Source organism: Balaenoptera musculus, chromosome 12 (genome assembly GCF_009873245.2).
Source record: "Balaenoptera musculus isolate JJ_BM4_2016_0621 chromosome 12, mBalMus1.pri.v3, whole genome shotgun sequence".
Taxonomy (NCBI): Eukaryota; Metazoa; Chordata; class Mammalia; order Artiodactyla; family Balaenopteridae; genus Balaenoptera; species Balaenoptera musculus.
In genome coordinates, this window is record NC_045796.1 from 46994048 (window position 1) to 47011512 (window position 17465).

The 17465-nt window shown below is 38.1% G+C and overlaps 1 protein-coding gene across 3 annotated transcripts in view; it reads left to right on the top strand.

Moving 5' to 3' along the window:
* The first annotated feature begins 1327 nt into the window (after positions 1-1327).
* The window catches only part of HDAC2 (histone deacetylase 2), a 40726-nt gene continuing 24588 nt past the window's right edge, over positions 1328-17465 (top strand). For 2 of the 3 annotated variants that reach the window (XM_036871996.1, XM_036871997.1), the window contains exons 1-5: positions 1328-1646; positions 11671-11783; positions 12908-13025; positions 14945-15019; positions 15500-15638. In XM_036871996.1, the coding sequence (XP_036727891.1) occupies positions 1595-1646; positions 11671-11783; positions 12908-13025; positions 14945-15019; positions 15500-15638 (497 nt within the window). In that variant the 5' untranslated portion in view covers positions 1328-1594. The remainder of the gene's footprint in view (positions 1647-11670; positions 11784-12907; positions 13026-14944; positions 15020-15499; positions 15639-17465) is intronic. The other variant, XM_036871995.1, reaches the window with a different exon arrangement.

Consider the following 17465-nt stretch of genomic DNA (forward strand, 5'->3'; position numbering starts at 1 on the left):
AACTGCATCAGTTACCTGGGGTGCTTGCTAAAAATACAGACTTGGGTAGAGGGCGATGGAGGCTACCCTGGACTTTTTCTAAATTCTTGGGGATGAGGTCCAGGAAAATTGCTGCTTTAAGTATGAACTACTTGGGGATTTTGAAGTCAAATAGCAAAATAAAGAGGATATTTTTGGTAGTGGCTCTGAATAATTCCTGTTTCAATAAGGCCTTTTTTTTTTTTTTTTAATGGGGGTGAGGGAGAGTGTGTATTTTGGGAAAACTATAAATGGCAAATGGTACAGGGCAATAAGAGTTCTATGTAGCAGACTGTCAGCCTCCGCCTCCCCCCAGTCACCTGCAAGGTGGCTGGCTTAGAGTAGGTAGGTGCTCGATGTTTGTTGACTTGTTGAACACAGGGACAAAGGTATTTATAACTTCCAAGAGTTTTGAAAGTCCTTTTTCTGAACTTCTGCACCAATCTTTCCATGCCCAGCCATCGGTAGCAGTCATAATGGAGTAGCTAGGGTGTGTGGATTCTGGAGAAAGACTGAAATCAAACTCCAGACCATCAACATTTGAGAGGATCAAGTTCCTTAATCTCCCCATTTATAAAGAAGGAGTAGAAATAATACTTACATCCCAGCGTTGTTGGGAGTCTCAATTGAGTTAACAGGTTATCTATTACAAATAGGTATCAATGAAATACATCATAAATGCAAACACTCAGAACCCTATCCAACACATAAATGCATTCCATAAATGCCCATTCAAACCCAGGTACTCCTTAATGTCTGCAGCAGGTCCCCTTAACAGGTCAGAACCTCCGAGCAATTATCAGCAGAAAATGAAAAAATAAATGAAATCCACGACGACCCAGTATAGGGATCGTGGGCTGCAGCTCGGCGGGTTCCATGAGGTCGAAGGGGTGGGACAGTGGTCTCTCCCCGCCCGGCTCAGAGCACGTGGTCCGCCCGGGCGGGAGCTTCGCCACAGTGGGGGAGGGGAGCGGCGTGGGACATCGCGGAGGGGGTCTAGGCGGCCCCGGCTACGGTTGGGCAGGCGCCGACTGCGCAGGCTCAAGATAGGCGCAACCACTGTGCGAAGATCCGAAGGGGGGGGGGAGCGTTCACCTGGCTCCACGCTCCCTTTACTTACGGAGCGAAAGCCTGACTCTTTTTAAAAATCGTTTTCCGACTGTATTTGTAGCCGCCCTGCGCAAGTTGTTCATCATTAGAAGGCCTCCTTCCCCAGAACTGAAGAGGCCTCTTTCTCTAGTCGTGCCCCCTCCTCCCCCGTGGAGTCACAGTGGACGCGCCCCACCTCCCCTCAGCCTCCGGAGGTGGTTTGGCTGCCCCCTCCCCCTCCCCAGTGTCGCGAGTTGGCGCCGCTGCCACCCCCCGGTCCGCGCTCTTGGCCACTCGGCCGGGCGGTACCGAGCCCTCCCGGCACTCCCCTCCTGTCTTCCCTCCGACCTTCCGGCCTGCCTTTCCCCGCGGCACTGCCACCCCCACACCTTCGCCCCAGCCCTCTTCTCTCCCCGCCGAGCCGCGGCGGCAGCAGCAGCAGCAGCAGCCAGAGGAGGAGCCGGAGGCGGCGGTGGCCGGGGAGCCCATGGCGTACAGTCAGGGAGGCGGCAAGAAGAAAGTCTGCTACTACTACGATGGTGAGAGGCCGGCCGGCGGGTGGTGGGCGGGAAAGGGCTGCGGCGCCGGGCCCGGAGCCGCATCTGGCTCTGCGGCCGCCGTCGCGAGTGGTCGCCGGTGCTGAGGGGTCAGGAGGAGGGACCGACGTTTGGCCGCATCTTAACCCATTCGCGACCCGATGCTGTCTGGCAGCCTCCGCGGGGAGCTAAGCGGACGCCCCACTTTTCCGTCCTGCCCCTCTGCCTCCCGCAGTGCGGTCCGCCGCCGGCCTACTCTGGCTTCGTGCTGGTGCGAAGGAGACGGCCCTCCCTCGCGCCTCTCCCGTCCGCCGCTCGTGGGAGGGAGGTTTGGGGTCCCCTGCTCCGGCCGCCTGCACCCGATTTCTCCCCCTGGGTCAAAACAGCTACCCCGGCCCAGACTCCACACAAAGCCTCACTGCCGCGAGAGCTCCGCCCCTCGAGCCCCCATCCCTCCTCTCCCCTCCTCCGCTCCCCTCTGTCCCCGGCTGGCCCGAGCGTCTTCTTTCTCTGCCGCCGGCCTCTCCCCCGGACCCCTCGACCCGGGTGGGTGCTGGAGAGTAGCCCCTGAGGGTGGGGGCCCACGTGCGCCTTGAGGCGCGTTCACACCCCTGTTTTGCGTGGGCTCCATCCCTCTCCTTTGTTTGCCGGGTTCTTTGAGCGCCACTTTCTCAGCATTCAAATGAAAAGGCTTCACTTCCTCAATAAAAATGAGGGTTTTCGAGTTTGAGGTAGTCAGGCTTCATGGGAAATAAGACGGTGGTAGGGCATCGTAGAGCTGTTGCTGCTTGTGTTGTCGATCAGACTCGACGGGTCCTGGCTTGCCTCTCTGAGAGGTGGTTACCACCCACTCCTTTGTTGCTTTGTTCGATCAGGAAATACCGTGCTTTGGAGGTGTGGGACAGATAGCATTGGCATTTGGCTTGCGAAGGCTGTTTCTAGGCGATGGGAGTCCTGGTGCAGGAAAACTTTGAGGAGCAGTGCAGAAAGTGCTAAATAATCAGAAAAGCTTGAGCTCATGGAACAGTAAATTATAAAAGTCAGACAGTTTCATTTTAGGGGTTCTTCTCATTTGCAATTTGAGCAGTAAGTCTTCTTGAATCCTGTTTCTTGTGCCAGTCAAAATACAATGAAAGGAGCGGTTACCTTTTTCACAGATTGCACAAAGACGATAACTTGGTAAATAGTTCCTAGTAGGTTACTCTCCAGAGAAGAAATTCTAAAATTTAACAAAGAAACTAGGTTCAGAGACCTGAAAGTCCATCTGATTTGTGTGAAGCGATACAAATTTTGGAAGCTGTTTACTACATTCAATGTATTATGAACCGTAAAATCTTAGAGCGGTGGGAAGATTTTACAGGACTAGGTCAGAATAAATCTGACTTTAATTTTAAAATGGCCATATCATATCTCTTCAGTTAGCAAAGATGAATCATTTTAATGCCTATTTATATAAAATAACCACTTGTGTCATTTGTGGAAAAATCTAAAATCTTACAGAAGAAATCTAAATTGTTTGATATTTGGTAGCTAGTGCTAAATAGTCACAGCCATGTTTTTAAAATATTTTTTGAGAGAACTGCATGTATGTGTGATACAAATTGATTTGAAATTATGCCATCATGGGGGGTGGAGATGGGAGTACATTTTAATTTTAACGTGAATTATTAACGTTTCTTAAAGTTAATTCTTTAAGAATTCACGCATATTTTGGGTCACTGGCCTGGTCTTGCATTCCATGACCAAATTGGAAAGTAAATAACCATGTATGTAAGTTAATTTTTAAAACAACATTGTTTCTCTAAGGTTTAGAGATTTGCTGTTGTCAGGGCTTTGGGTAGAGAAGAAAGGTTTTAAAAGGTTGGGGTAACTGGTGCTAAGGCTCTTCCTGGAGCTGTTAGTTGCTGTTGACAGTGATAGGCTCCGATGAAGTAAGCTGCTTGGAACTTCTTGTCACCAGGCTTGAACCGTAGAACCAGGAGGTACACTTAAGTTGCAGTTTTATCAGCTATTTGTTCCTGGGCCTGTTTATGATGAGCCTTTGTTGAGAGAATGGGAGCAAGTACTGGGATGCAGTACTTGATAGGAAGGCGGGATGCAGACTTGATAGAGTAATCTTTGATTGTGACTTAAGTACTTTGTAGTGGACCATACAACTGCATTATATGATGGCCAACAGCAGGTGTATAACTGAATGTTTGGGTATCTCTGGTTAGGTTATCTGTCTTTTGTCTATGGCTCTTCCTTGACTAATTTTTAGAATGGAATTTGTAGTTGCTTACATTTGGAATATGCTTTGAGTTCTTTTCGTGGGCGTGGGGCTAATAAAATATTTTGCAGAGGTTATTAAATTGAAGGGGTATTATTATGCTGTTTCTTTGTATGTGATAGTATGTTAAGCTGTGCATAGTTAATTCCAAAGCTTACATTTTCATCACCAGAAAAACCCTATTTTGTCAGCTTATAAAGGCAGCGATAGTAGTTTTTTCTTTTTTTAATTGTGAGGAAAGAGGATGCAAGTAAAGCAGCTTGTGCACAGGGAACTGACTCTAAGATACACAACATGGATTGGATTGGGAGTGTGTGGTGTCAATAATAATAGGGCCTTAATCTATTAGACTAGAATAGCTGGTTTTAACTTGTTAGTAAAGGAAGTAGAAGGAAGAAAGATAAAGAGGAAAGGAGTGAAGTAGCAAATTCTGTAACCATAGGAATCCTACCTTTAGGCTTACTGGGACCATTAGGACTACTCTTGGTGACACAGAGAGAATGTCTAGCAAATGAAAGGGGCTTCTAAAGACATATGTTCTTTTCTCTGTACACATTACAGTCTTCAGTATCATACCCTTTAGATCACTGGAATGATGGTTTCAAGTGAACCTTCAGGCACTGATGGATAAAGTATTCTTAAACCTTTGAGGACAAGTAAGAGAAGTTTTTACTTCTCTTATTGCAGCTATTGACTCATGACTCATTTCCAAAAACGTATATCTAAGTCTTGATCTTCTAGTATATACTACAAGATTGTCAATAATCTGTAAACGATATAGTTAGATCCCTTCTGGCTTTAAAATAACGTGACTTCCGGGAATTCCCTGGCAATGTGGTGGTTAGGGCTCTGAGCTTCCACTGCAGGGGGCATGGGTTCTATCCCTGATCGGGGAACTGAGATCCCACACGCCACACAGAGTGGCCCAAAGAGAAAAAAATAAAAAGTAAAAAATAAAATGATGTGATTCTGTACTTAAATGTAATTAGGAAACCAAGCTTTGTTAGGCTCTGATTAAATACTCACATTATTAATACTTTATCTAGAAATGTTAAGTGTACTTTCTTTTAAATTAAGCTTGAGGCCAATTACATTTAGTGTCTTTTACTGTATATACAATATAATAGGGTTGTATATATACATAATTTATATGATTACATGCATTGCTCTGTGTTGTATTTTTCCCTTCTCTGATAAGATACATCAAACTATTTGGAGACAAGTGGTTCAGAGAAAAGCACTCAACACTGTACAAAGAGTTACCAAGATCATGTCTCCCAATATACTCCTAGTTTACTGTAGCACATTATAAGAATTCTGCTTGGCAGCCAACTGTTGACAGATTTCCTTAGACGTTTACTTATAACAGTGATGCCAAAGCCTTTTGCTAGGTAGTCTTTAATGTAATTACATGGGTTCTTAGCTATAGTATAAATCGTTATTATCCATAAAATAGGTAATCTTTTCTTTGGAGGCAAATCAGGGTGCTGAATGAATTATAGCAGCAGTTCACAAATACTAATGGTTTTAATTGCACATCATTAATTTAAACATAGTAGAACATAAGACTGAGATTTTCATATACTTGGATTCTCTTCCCCCAGATTTTTTTTTACCATTTACGTCCTTCAGATTTCACCTTTTCAGAGAAGCTTTTCCCTATTACCTTAAGCCGTTACTGCTTTTCTCCCTATTAATTATACCACCTAAGTTTTGTCTCTCTTCCCACTGGAATATAAACTTCATGAGGACAGAATCTGTTTTGCTGATGTCTGTACTTTCACCAGCCTAAATATAAATAAATAAATAAACACATTTTTTACATTATTGATGAATAAATGATTAATACCTTATATTTTTATAGCTGGAGCACTTTCATATAATATTCTAATTCTTACACCCACTCAAGTTACAGACAGGTAGGATGAGTGGCGTTTTATTTATTTTCCCCGTGAAAATAGATTCGTATCTCTGTTTGACTCATTCCACCACTTAATCCTTTTCTACATTGTCTAGTTTTAATGTCCAAGGAGAGATCAACATCTGGTACCTAAAAGATTTTTCTTTTTTCCTTTGGTGACCCAAGAGTGGAACTATTGCCACGGCTACAAAAAAAAAAAAAAAAAGGAGGTTTCTCTGCTACCAAAAAAAAAAAAAGTATTAGTAATTATGTCTTTCCATTAACAAAAATTTTAAATGCTTGTGTTGACAAATCCTTAAAGGAAACAGTTGGAATTGGGGAGGGAGGGTAGTTATCTCTTAGGGAATAATAACAGCATTGAAACATGGATGAGATAAGATTTAAAAGTTCAAGTGTAAGGGTGAAGTCAGCTTTGGGTTCAGAAGTATCAAATGGGCTTAAAGTCCCTACTGTGTGCCAGGTAGAGAAAATATTGAAGTCCTAAGAAGAAAATATAAGACCGTATTAGAAATAAATGCTGGAAAGGGTGTGGAAAAAAGGGAACTCTCCTACACTGTTGGCAGAGATGTAAATTGGTACAGCCTCTATGGAGAACAGCGTGGAGGTTCCTTAAAAAACTGAAAATAGAGCTACCATATGATCCAGCAATCCCACTCCTGGTCATATATCTGGAGAAAACTCTAATTCAAAAAGATACATGCACCCCAGGACTTCCCTAATGGCGCAGTGGTTAAGAATCTGCCTGCCAATGCAGGGGTCACAGGTTTGAGCCCTGGTCTGGGAAGATCCCACATGCCGTGGAGCAACTAAGCCTGTGCGCCACAACTACTGAGCCTGCACTCTATAGCCCGCGGGCCACAACTACTGAAGCCCGCACGCCTAGAGCCCATGCTCCGCAACAAGAGAAGCCACCTCATTGAGAAGCCCGCACACAAAGAGTAGCTCCCTCTCACTGCAACTAGAGAAAGCCCACACGCAGCAACAAATACCCAACGCAGCCAAAATTAAATAAATAAATTGATTTAAAAAAAAAAAAGGATACATGCACCCCAATGTTCATTGCAGCCAAGACATGGAAGCAACCTAGATTTCCAGCGACAGAGGAATGGATAATGGTGTGGTACATATATACCTATATTACTCAACCGTAAAAAAGAATAAAATAATGCCATTTGCAGCCACATGGATGGACTTAGAGATTATCATACTAAGTAAAGTAAGTCAGACAGAGAAAGGCAAATATCATATGATATCACTTATACGTGGAACCTAAAAAAATGATGCAAATGAACTTATTATACGTGGAACCTAAAAAAATGATGCAAATGAACTTACAAAACAGAAACAAGACTCACAGACTTAGGAAACAAATTTATGGTTATTACCAAAGGGGAAAGGTGGGAGGGAGGGATAAATTAGGAATTTGGGATTAACATATACACACTACTATATGTAAAATAGCAACTCTGTATAATACTGTATAGCACAGGGAACTCTACTCAGTACTATGTAATAACCTATGTGAGAAAAGCATCTGAAAAAGAGTAGATATATGTATATGTATAACTGAATCACTTTGCTGTACATGTGAAACTAACACAACGTTGTAAATCAACTATACTCCAATGTAAAATAAAAATCTAAAAAATTAAAAAAAAATGTCTTTAAGGAGAAAAAAAAATAAGACTGTAAGATAGTAAGAGAGGGGACCTTTGTAGGGTAAATCGGATAAGGGAAGGCCTGAAGGCAGAGAATGGGCCAGCCTCCTTAAAAGAGTTTTCCTACATAAGACATTACAAACTTCAAAGGCTGGGTAGTTAGAAAGAACCTGGTGCACTTAACAGAAAGGAAGCCAAGAGGAAGACATGGGGGAACTGTAGGGTGCCAGGCCAAGTAGTAAAGGGCCAGACCACACAAGAGTTTGTGGTAAGAGATTTGGACTTGAATATTCAGGAAGCAGAAAGCCATTGAAGGTTTCTTAAGTAGAGAGAACTCTGGAAAGTGGAGAAAGAATGGTTAAAGAGTAATAGAATGTGAACACTGAAAGCAAGAATTGAGTATATATTGGTCCACGTACAAGATAATGATTGCAACTGATAGACATGGACATATTTAAGAGAAGTTTTGGGAGTAAAACCTATAGAACTTGTTGATGGATTGGAAATGGAGTTGGGGCTTTGTGATGACTCAATAAAGGATGGCTCCTACATTTCTGAATTGAGCAGTTAGGTGACTTATTCCTGAGAGGAGAGGATTTAGGGCAGCACTCTTGATTCACTGACTTACCCAAGCACCTGCCTGGCGCACGGTAGGCTCTTGGTCTGTTCAGTGAATGAGTGAACTTGAGAAACCCCTGATATTTAAAGGTTGGTGGAGGAGTGGCTGTGGGGTGGTAGTAAAGTCCAGGAAAGTGGTATTATGGAAGCCAAGAGTGAATGTTTCAAGAAGTGGCCAGTGTGTTAAAGCCTCTAGTGGACTAACTAGTCTGTGGAAGACAAAAATAATACAGTAGCTCTCTGTTTTTTCCTGAATCATTTTTTAGTCAGCTTTTCTTCAGGGGTATATTTTATATTTCATAGTCCTGAAATCCAAAATTACCTGAAAAGTGAAAAAAAAATTTTTGTAACTCATTTGGAATCAAAAGCTTAACCTGAATTAACGTTTATCATCTTTATTCCTCTTATTCTGAATATTCGTATATTTTTGCTACTGAAATATTAATGTTTGATTACAGAATGCCACCCAGTCTCCAGGTTATCACATAATATCTGGCAGATGTATCATTTTACATTTATAAAATCTGAAAAAGTCTGAGATATATCTAGTCTCAAGGACTTTAGACGACTTTAGATAAAAGAGATTGTAGACCTTAGTAGCCACTTCTCTTCTGATAGCTTCTTGAAGAGTGAGCAGTTTTGAAAATTTTGCAGATAACTAAATCTTTTTGGTAATTACTTCACATTGACGAAGTTTGTTGTATTCAAGGAACCACTTTGAGCTAATTTTCCTGTATACTTATTTCATTGGTAAAGCATTTTTAAGTATTTTGATGAAAATCAGGGTAACATTTTAAGTGCCCAAATTACGTTACTGACCATTTAAATCAGATGAATGAAATCCATAGGTTTTTAAAACTAATAAAAGCCATTTTATCTTTATGAAAAAGTGGATGGTTGCAAAGCACCCATGTAGAGAATTTTGTGATAGGGGATTAAGCAGGAAAAAAGTTGGAGATGGTTCTTTTAGACCCCCGTTACATTTTGGAAGAATTCTTCATAAGCCAGATAGCAGTTATCTGTAGCTTGGCTGCCCTTGTGGACATGTATCATTTAAGTAGTGTACATATTCTTCTTTTTTAAAAAAAAAATAATTAATTTTTGTCTGCATTGGGTCTTTGTTGCTGCGCGCGGGCTTTCTCTAGTTGCAGAGATGGGGTCTACTCTTCCTTGCAGTGTGCACGCAGGCTTCTCATTGCGGTGGCTTCTCTTGTTAAAGAGCATAGGCTCTAGGTGCATGGGCTTCAGTACTTGTGGCACGCGGGCTTGGTAGTTGGGGCACGCAGGCTTAGTAGTTGGGGCACGCAGGCTTAGTAGTTGTGGCGCATGGGCTTGGTTGTTCCGCGGCATGTGGGATCTTACCGGACCAGGGATCGAACCCGTGTGCCTGTATTAATGTCCTTTTCTTGTCAGGCTTCCCCCTACCATTTCTTTCTAGGTTCTATAAGTGCCGTTGCTTTCCCAGTAGCTACTACTTAAGAAGATTGGCAGAGTTGCCTTGCCTGAGTTTGAATCTAGCTCCTCTATTGCTAGCTATGTGACTTTGACGGTATCACCTGACTTGTCTGCATCTCATCCATCTTCACTATTATAAAATAGGAAAGTAGTAATAATACCTACATCGTAGGGTTGTTGAGAAGATTAACAGATAATACACATGAAGTGCTTAGAATAGTGCCTTCTAGTAAGCTCTCAATAAATGTTAATTATTGCTAACATCTTTTTTTATCAAGCACTCTTGCTGAGAAATTGCAACTGTACTTTCCCTTCTATAGATTATTGTGGTCTTTCCCATTATTAGATTAGTGATTACTTTTCACTGGATTCTCAGTATGTACATAACTAGAGTATTTGATCTTAAGATACGGTAGATATTAGAGACATTTCATCTTGATAATTCTTACACAGGGGCAGATGGAAGTTATGTGAAGACTAGTTTCTTTATTCTTACTCTCGTTATCTCCTTTGGTAGTGATGATAACTTAGAAATACCTTCCTTGCATTAACCTTAGGTCAGTGATGCTTTGTATCTCTAGTGGGCTTTCTACATCTAAGAATTCATTGAGACCAGGCTGCTTTCAAGGAACTTCATGTGTACTACCATGATGTAGAGCAGAGCTTTATAGCTTGGGAGGTAGTTTCCTGCATTCATAGCCTCTGAATTGTGATAAATGCAGAGGAGTGTCCCCATAGCTCTGCTTTGCTAATTGTATTGTCTTAGCTTTACTGTTGGTACAGATTAAGAAAGGTTACTTTCCTTTTAAATGACCGTGTGTATATATGAATTGTTTTCAGAAGAGAGCTTGTGTTGAAAATGAAGAGTTAAGTAAATTAGAGGTGCGGTACCAACAAAATCAATTAGTAGTAGTATTAGAAACGGGTATGTTATAAAAGTGAATGTTCATCCTGGACTGTTATCAAAAATATGGAAGAGAGAAGCAAAAGTTTTTGAATTCCTAGTTTACATTAAACAAACAAAAAAGGTGTGTATTTAGGCAGGATTTTGAAAGATTTTTTTTGATCTAGAAGGGGAGTAAATGGCATTCTTTATCCCTAGTTTTTATTATATGAACCCATGTTTAAATGATTAACTTCAAACCATTAAAATCAGCTTGACTATCCTAACAAAATTTTAGAATTGATTATTTAAAAACTAGAATTAGTACTGAAGGTAATTTCTAATAAAGGCTGTTATAAAAATTATCCATTACATTACAAAAATGGTATATATTTAAGTGGCATCCTTAACACTTTTTATTATGGAAACACTGGATCTTTACCTAAAAGTATTAATTTTGTTGAAATTTGGTAGACAAAAATCTGGGATTTTGGTGTTATTTTATTTAAAGTAAATCTTACGTGTCAGTTTTAAGACCTTGGGATGTAATATATCATAAAAAAAATAGGTTAGGAATTATAACTTTTTAATCGTGAAGAATGAGAAAAAATATCCTTATTACCTTGAAAAATGTAGTAAGTATGTCATCATAGCAAAACTTTATTTAGGATCCAAATTTCAGTTACCAAAATTTCCCTTATTGACGGTGATATGGATATATAAAACATTGTAGCCATGATAATACCAACTATAAAGGATTTTTGGCATGCCAGTGAATTATCCAAGAAGCAATATTTGCTATAAAATTTTTAAGTCATACTGGTGAAACTCAGAGAATGTACCTTAAGCATGTAAATTTGCCAGTAAATACTAAAAGTAGGTATCACTCTAAGGAACAAAAACTCCTTTTGTAAGTGAGTAAAGAGTATTTTATTTGGAGTAATCCTAAATAAGAAAGTTCAGTAAACTAAAAATCAGAAAAGCTTGCTTGCCTTAATCTTTGAACAAACATAATGTATTGATGGAGTCATCAGTATGTAAAAGTGTGCATAGGATCTTGGTTTTCTAATACAGTTTGAAAGTTGCAAAATCTAAAATTATTATTTAAGATTTCAAATAAAGCTTATTTAGGTGATAAATGTCTAATGGTGGACACATAAATCTAAATAGTTCATGAAGATTCTCTTGTCTGTATTGTTCATTTTGTCTCTTCCCTCTTTTAGGTGATATTGGAAATTATTATTATGGACAGGGTCATCCCATGAAACCTCATAGGATCCGCATGACCCATAACTTGCTGCTAAATTATGGCTTGTATAGAAAAATGGAAATATATGTGAGTATACCTTTCGGTAAATATTCACTGTTTGTTTATTTGTTTGTTTAAACCACTACTTTGAAACTTTGTTTTCAAAGTTGGAGGGCATTTAGCAGGTGAAAAAGTGTGGAAGAAAACAGAAACTCCTTTTTTTGTTTTATTCTTCAGAGAAAACTTGAAAGTGTGGGAGCTGTGACCTCTTTTTTTTCCCCCTATTCCTTCAACCATTTTAAAAAACAGTTTCCCTTCCCCAGGTTTTCACATAACTGGAGACCAACTCAATTTAGCATACTAAATATTTTTGTTATGATTATTATTGACCTGTCTGCTGCTGAAGAGTTGACCTGGGACTGTTACAAAAGAATTATGCAGAAAATTAATCCTACCAACATTTGTCGGCATATAGGAACACTGTATTAGTGAGCAAGCAAAGTGTCTATTTTGTAGAAGATGTGGGAGTATAGATAAACAGATATAAGATGCAACAATTCTTATTCACTTGGGGAGAAAAGAAAGACTTGAAGCAGTTAACAATGTTGGGTAATATATGTGAGCTTCTTTGTTTCAGATTGTAGACATTTAGAGAAGAGGAGTTGGATAAGACTTTCAGTCAGGAAGCCTTGTGGCAGAAGTGTGTCATAAATGAAAAGATCCTAGGAACAAGGATGATTTGGATAGTCAAAGGAAAAGGAAGAGAGATCATGAACTAATAGAGAATGAATCTCATTCTACCTGAATGAGTCTTACTCGGCCTTCCTGAAGCTTTTTGGTCATTGATGAAGTTACTGGATATAGAGCAGGAGGTTTGTGATAGAAAATAAGAGAAAGTAGAGTTTATGAACGTGGATTAGTCTTTAGAAGGGTTGACCTATTTCCACTAAAATAAAAGGAGTGATTAATTCATAGTTGGTGTTAGGCCTGCCTAATCCTTTTTAAAGGAATATGAATTATCTTTAGATTTGGTTTCTATTTTCTAAAACACACATGTATAAATTTGGATTTGCTTTGGAATTTATCTGTTTTGTTCTGGCAGACCTAGTTCTTTTGAGAGTATTGTTAGGGGAAATTGTATACTTTGTGTTTGGTAACCCTGATGTAACCAGTTGTAATTCCACAATTCTGACATTTATTTTTCTTCACAGAGGCCCCATAAAGCCACTGCTGAAGAAATGACAAAATACCACAGCGACGAGTACATCAAATTTCTACGTTCAATAAGACCAGATAACATGTCTGAGTATAGTAAGCAGATGCAGAGATGTACGTTTCTATGTTAAAAGTATATATTAGTAGTGATAAATATAAATGAGTACTTTTAGAAGCTTGTAATTAGTTATCCAAATCTAGGTATTTTCCTGATCTAAAATATTGTTTTAATTATTTACTGATTTAAAAAGTCCGTGTAACAATACTAAAGCTACTTTAAAAAAAAAGAAAAAAAAAACCTACTTGAAGCTTATTGGTCTGCCAAACTTCCAAAGGGCTATTTGGGTCTTCTTTGCGTTCTGTTTTGGTTCCTTGTTAACTTCGGGATAATGGATATTGGTGGGGAGACCTCACTCCCCTGCTTTTAAAAAAAAAATGATTGTACTTTGGCCTTAGCTCGGTGTGTATACCTCTTGTCTTCTGTTTAGGTGCTTTAGTTAATCTGGACTATTCCAGAAAGTTCCAAAAAACAAAACTGAATTTGCCTCCTGTAGGCAACTGTTTACATTGAATTTACAACCACATGCTTACATTGTATTAGGTATTGTAAGTAATCTAGAGGTGATTTAAATACATGGGAGGATGTTCCATGGGTGTATGCAAATAGTATATAAGGGATTTGAGCATCTCCAGATTTTGGTATCTTCAGGGTCTTGGAACCACTCCCTTGTGGATACCAAGGGACAATTGTACATATAATTTGTACTTCCCTTTGTTGTATTAGTGAAGCTTTTGGTTGTCTTCTACATAGTGTTCTCTTTTGTAGATAAAAGGTATTTTATTATTAGAGATTGGTTGACTTGAAGATGGAATGCAAAATGTCATTCTAAAATGACTGGAACAGTGTCTTTTAAAGCTTGATACTGGAATTCATTCTCATCAATGTTTTTATTGATGGACTTCAGTAATGATTTTTTTTAAAAAAGAACAATTTCAATAATACTAAATTAAGTGTAGTTGCTAGACATCTCATAAATTCATAGAATTTCATGTACATTTCTACCATAGATTATCTCATTTGATTCAATAAAATGCTATAATATAAATAGATATTATTTGTCCCTGTTTTTTCAGTGGGGATTCAGGCTTAGATTAAGTCATGGGTAGCCCTAAGGTAAATGAATTAACAGGATTGGTTTAAAATTTACATAATACTGAATTGTATTAAGATTGTGATCATATCTGAATAGCAGGAAGCTAAAATTTATTCATTATAGTGTCAATAAATTAAGGATGTACAAAGCTATCTAAAATAATAACCCTTTTTTGAAGAGGATATAAATTAAGGGATGAGGAGAAACTGAGAATGGGTTATATGCATCACAACATATTTAGTTCCTCTTTCATTCAATACTAAGGAACTAAATATGTCGTGATGTGTGGTATATCTGCATGTGTTGTCTCCTTGTGCCTTAAATATTTCTTCTGTATCTTGGCTGTCATGAGCGTAGTTAATTCTTACCATCTTTCAAGATCAATGCTAACCATGGATGTAGGGAACCAACTGTTATATCTTTTTGGTAATCATTAAAATACATTTCAAAGTTTTGGATGTTCTGTGTACTTAAGGAGTTTTAAAGAATGTAAATCATAAAGCAACTGAAGTTACTTATTTAAAGTTTTTAGAATTTTGATTAATTTACTGTCGTATATTTAAGGAGAAATGCCTGGAAAATTTAAGCCCATGTTTTAATTAAATAACACCAAATACCTTTTATATTTTGATAGCTATTGATTTCTTGTTAGTAAAGCAGACATATTCCACAAATAATCATGTTAAGAATTGGTGGTGGTATTTCACATATAGCACTTTAACTGCCTTGGATAAAATTGCAAACTTTAGATTACTGCTGTGCTGTGTATGTTTTATGATTGCATCAAACATACATTATTTGTAGGAAATAGTTTTTGTAAGAAAAGGCTTTCATTAATTCACAGAATGAATTGAAATTAATGAAATCCTTCTTCCACAGTTAATGTTGGAGAGGATTGTCCAGTGTTTGATGGACTCTTTGAGTTTTGTCAGCTTTCAACTGGTGGTTCAGTTGGTAAGTGTCCTGATTTGGTCAAATTTGAAAGTTGATTTAAACTTGGTATGTATCTTTTGGGTTATTTGCTTAGAACAAGTTTTAATAGTGGCGGATTTTAATAACAAAAAGTGTGTTTATAGCAGAGTACAGTTGTCTTTAACTGGGCCCCCCTCCATGTTTTGGGATCATAATGTCTCAAACTTTTTTTTTTAATTTTCAGTTTTTTACTTCAGTTGCATTTTCACTTAGAGACTTCTTCTAGCTACCATTGTCACTACTCCTTTCCATCTATGTGCTCTTATTTAATCAGATCACAACTATAGGAAAATAGTTATCTAAGGAGAAACTGTTAGTGCCCTTGATAATGATCCTTTTATGGTTTTATACTCTTCTGCTTATTTGCTTATGCATGGCATACTCTTTCCACTAGGGCTTTTGTCTAGTTATACTAATTTTTTATCTTAAACATTTAAAAGTCTCCTCTGTCTTGTTTGTTAGCTGGGGCTGTGAAGTTAAACCGACAACAAACTGATATGGCTGTTAACTGGGCTGGAGGATTACATCATGCTAAGAAATCAGAAGCATCAGGATTCTGTTATGTTAATGATATTGTGCTTGCCATCCTTGAATTACTAAAGTAAGTTAATTTGTGTTGATGTTTTTCCTATGAAAAAGTGTTTTATTTAAAACAATAAAAATCTATGGCTTAAAAAAAAAAGTGAACAGTGGGTTGAAAATAGTTAATGGTGAATCATCATCTGTGGATTCATTCCAACCCATTGTAAAAATATAGGAAATTTGCCCAGTCCTTGGATTATTAAGAATGAGAAGTACATATCAGTGTTTGAGGCTCCATTAAGTACCTTTCTAAAAAATATTAGGAGTAGTTTGACAATTTAGATTGGAGGTATAGTTTTAATTAATGAAAAATGACATGATACTAGAAGTTTATGTTCTAACATTTTGTAAGTTTTAACTTTTGAAGGCAAAAATTTGAAACCTATGTTAAAGGAAATTTGTTTACCTATTGAATGAGACCAGCTAACTGCCTAGCTTCCACATAGAATGGGGTTTTGTGCTAATGGATATAATTATCTAAGTTACTAAAGGAGTTAAAGTTATTCTTGACTGCAGTTTGAGAGCAATATCTATAGCGGTATTTGTGATTTTGGAGATTACAAAGTTAGATTTTTTACCCTCATTAGTTAAAACACATCTTAGCAGATTCTACTTCAGATTGTAACAAATTGGTGTTTTCTTAACTTTGAAAGTGTTCTTGCCTGAAGTTATTCCATGCATACTATTTATAAAGGCTAATTTTTCAGTTACTTAAAATTAGGTATTGACTCCTTCAATAAACAACTGATCTGTATCAATTGACTAATTGAGAGCCAAGCAAAACCCGTTGAAATCATTTGCCTTGTTTTTTAATTCACTGTTGATGTTGGTTGCTGTGTCTTCATCTCTGAGTAGCAGTTCTTGCCTGCATGCTAACAGTCTTAACAGGTTTAATGTAGTTTCTCTGGACACACTTCTTCAACTAGTGCAAACTTGATTTAATTAATTGACTATTGGAAACAGCTTATGAGCAACTCAGACACTTAACTTTGTTCACACTTTTTTTTTTCTTTTTTTAAGAAAGTCTATGATGAGACATTCTGGTTTTTATTTTCCAAGTTTCTGAATGTTGCTTTCCTGCTAGTTGAGGATATTCTTGTGAGTGCTTAGTCGGTAATGTCAGCAGCCTGCATTGTATTCTTTTAACATGGTTGTGCTATTATTGTAAAATAAACACAGTGCTCTGCCATCTAATCCCATAATAATCCTCACTTCATTGTGCCTTGAAAGGATGATATATGAAATTCACTTTCCTTGTTTCTTGTTTGGACATGGGTATGCACTGGTTATAAGATGTCCAGTATGGTGATACATGTGGCTCTTAAAATGCATTCGAATTTTACTGAGATTTGTAGTTCTCCAAGCACCACTGTGATGTGATGAGAATACCACTTGTGGTTTCTGTCACAAGCATTCAGTTGAAATAAAAAAGAAGCCATAGACAATACATGAACAAACGAGCATGGCCATGTTTCAGTAACACTTTACTTATGGGCATTGAAATTTGAATTTCATTTAATTGTCACATATCACGAAATTATTGTTTTGATTGTATTTTTCAGCCATTTAAAAATGTTAAAAACTATTCTTATCTCAAAAGGCTATACAAAAAGAGGCCATTGTCCAAATTGGGACTATGGACCATAGATTGCCAAACCCTATTTTATAATACTAAAGATATGCTAGAGAGATGTTTTAAAGTAACAATCTTAAGTAAGGTATAATCTTCAGTTATTAATGTACAGAAACATATACTATGTTTTTAAAGCAGAATAGGGCAGATTTCACAGAGTAAATACATTTTCTCACCTAGATTGGGTTTCAAGGGAAGATTTAAAGGTCTGAG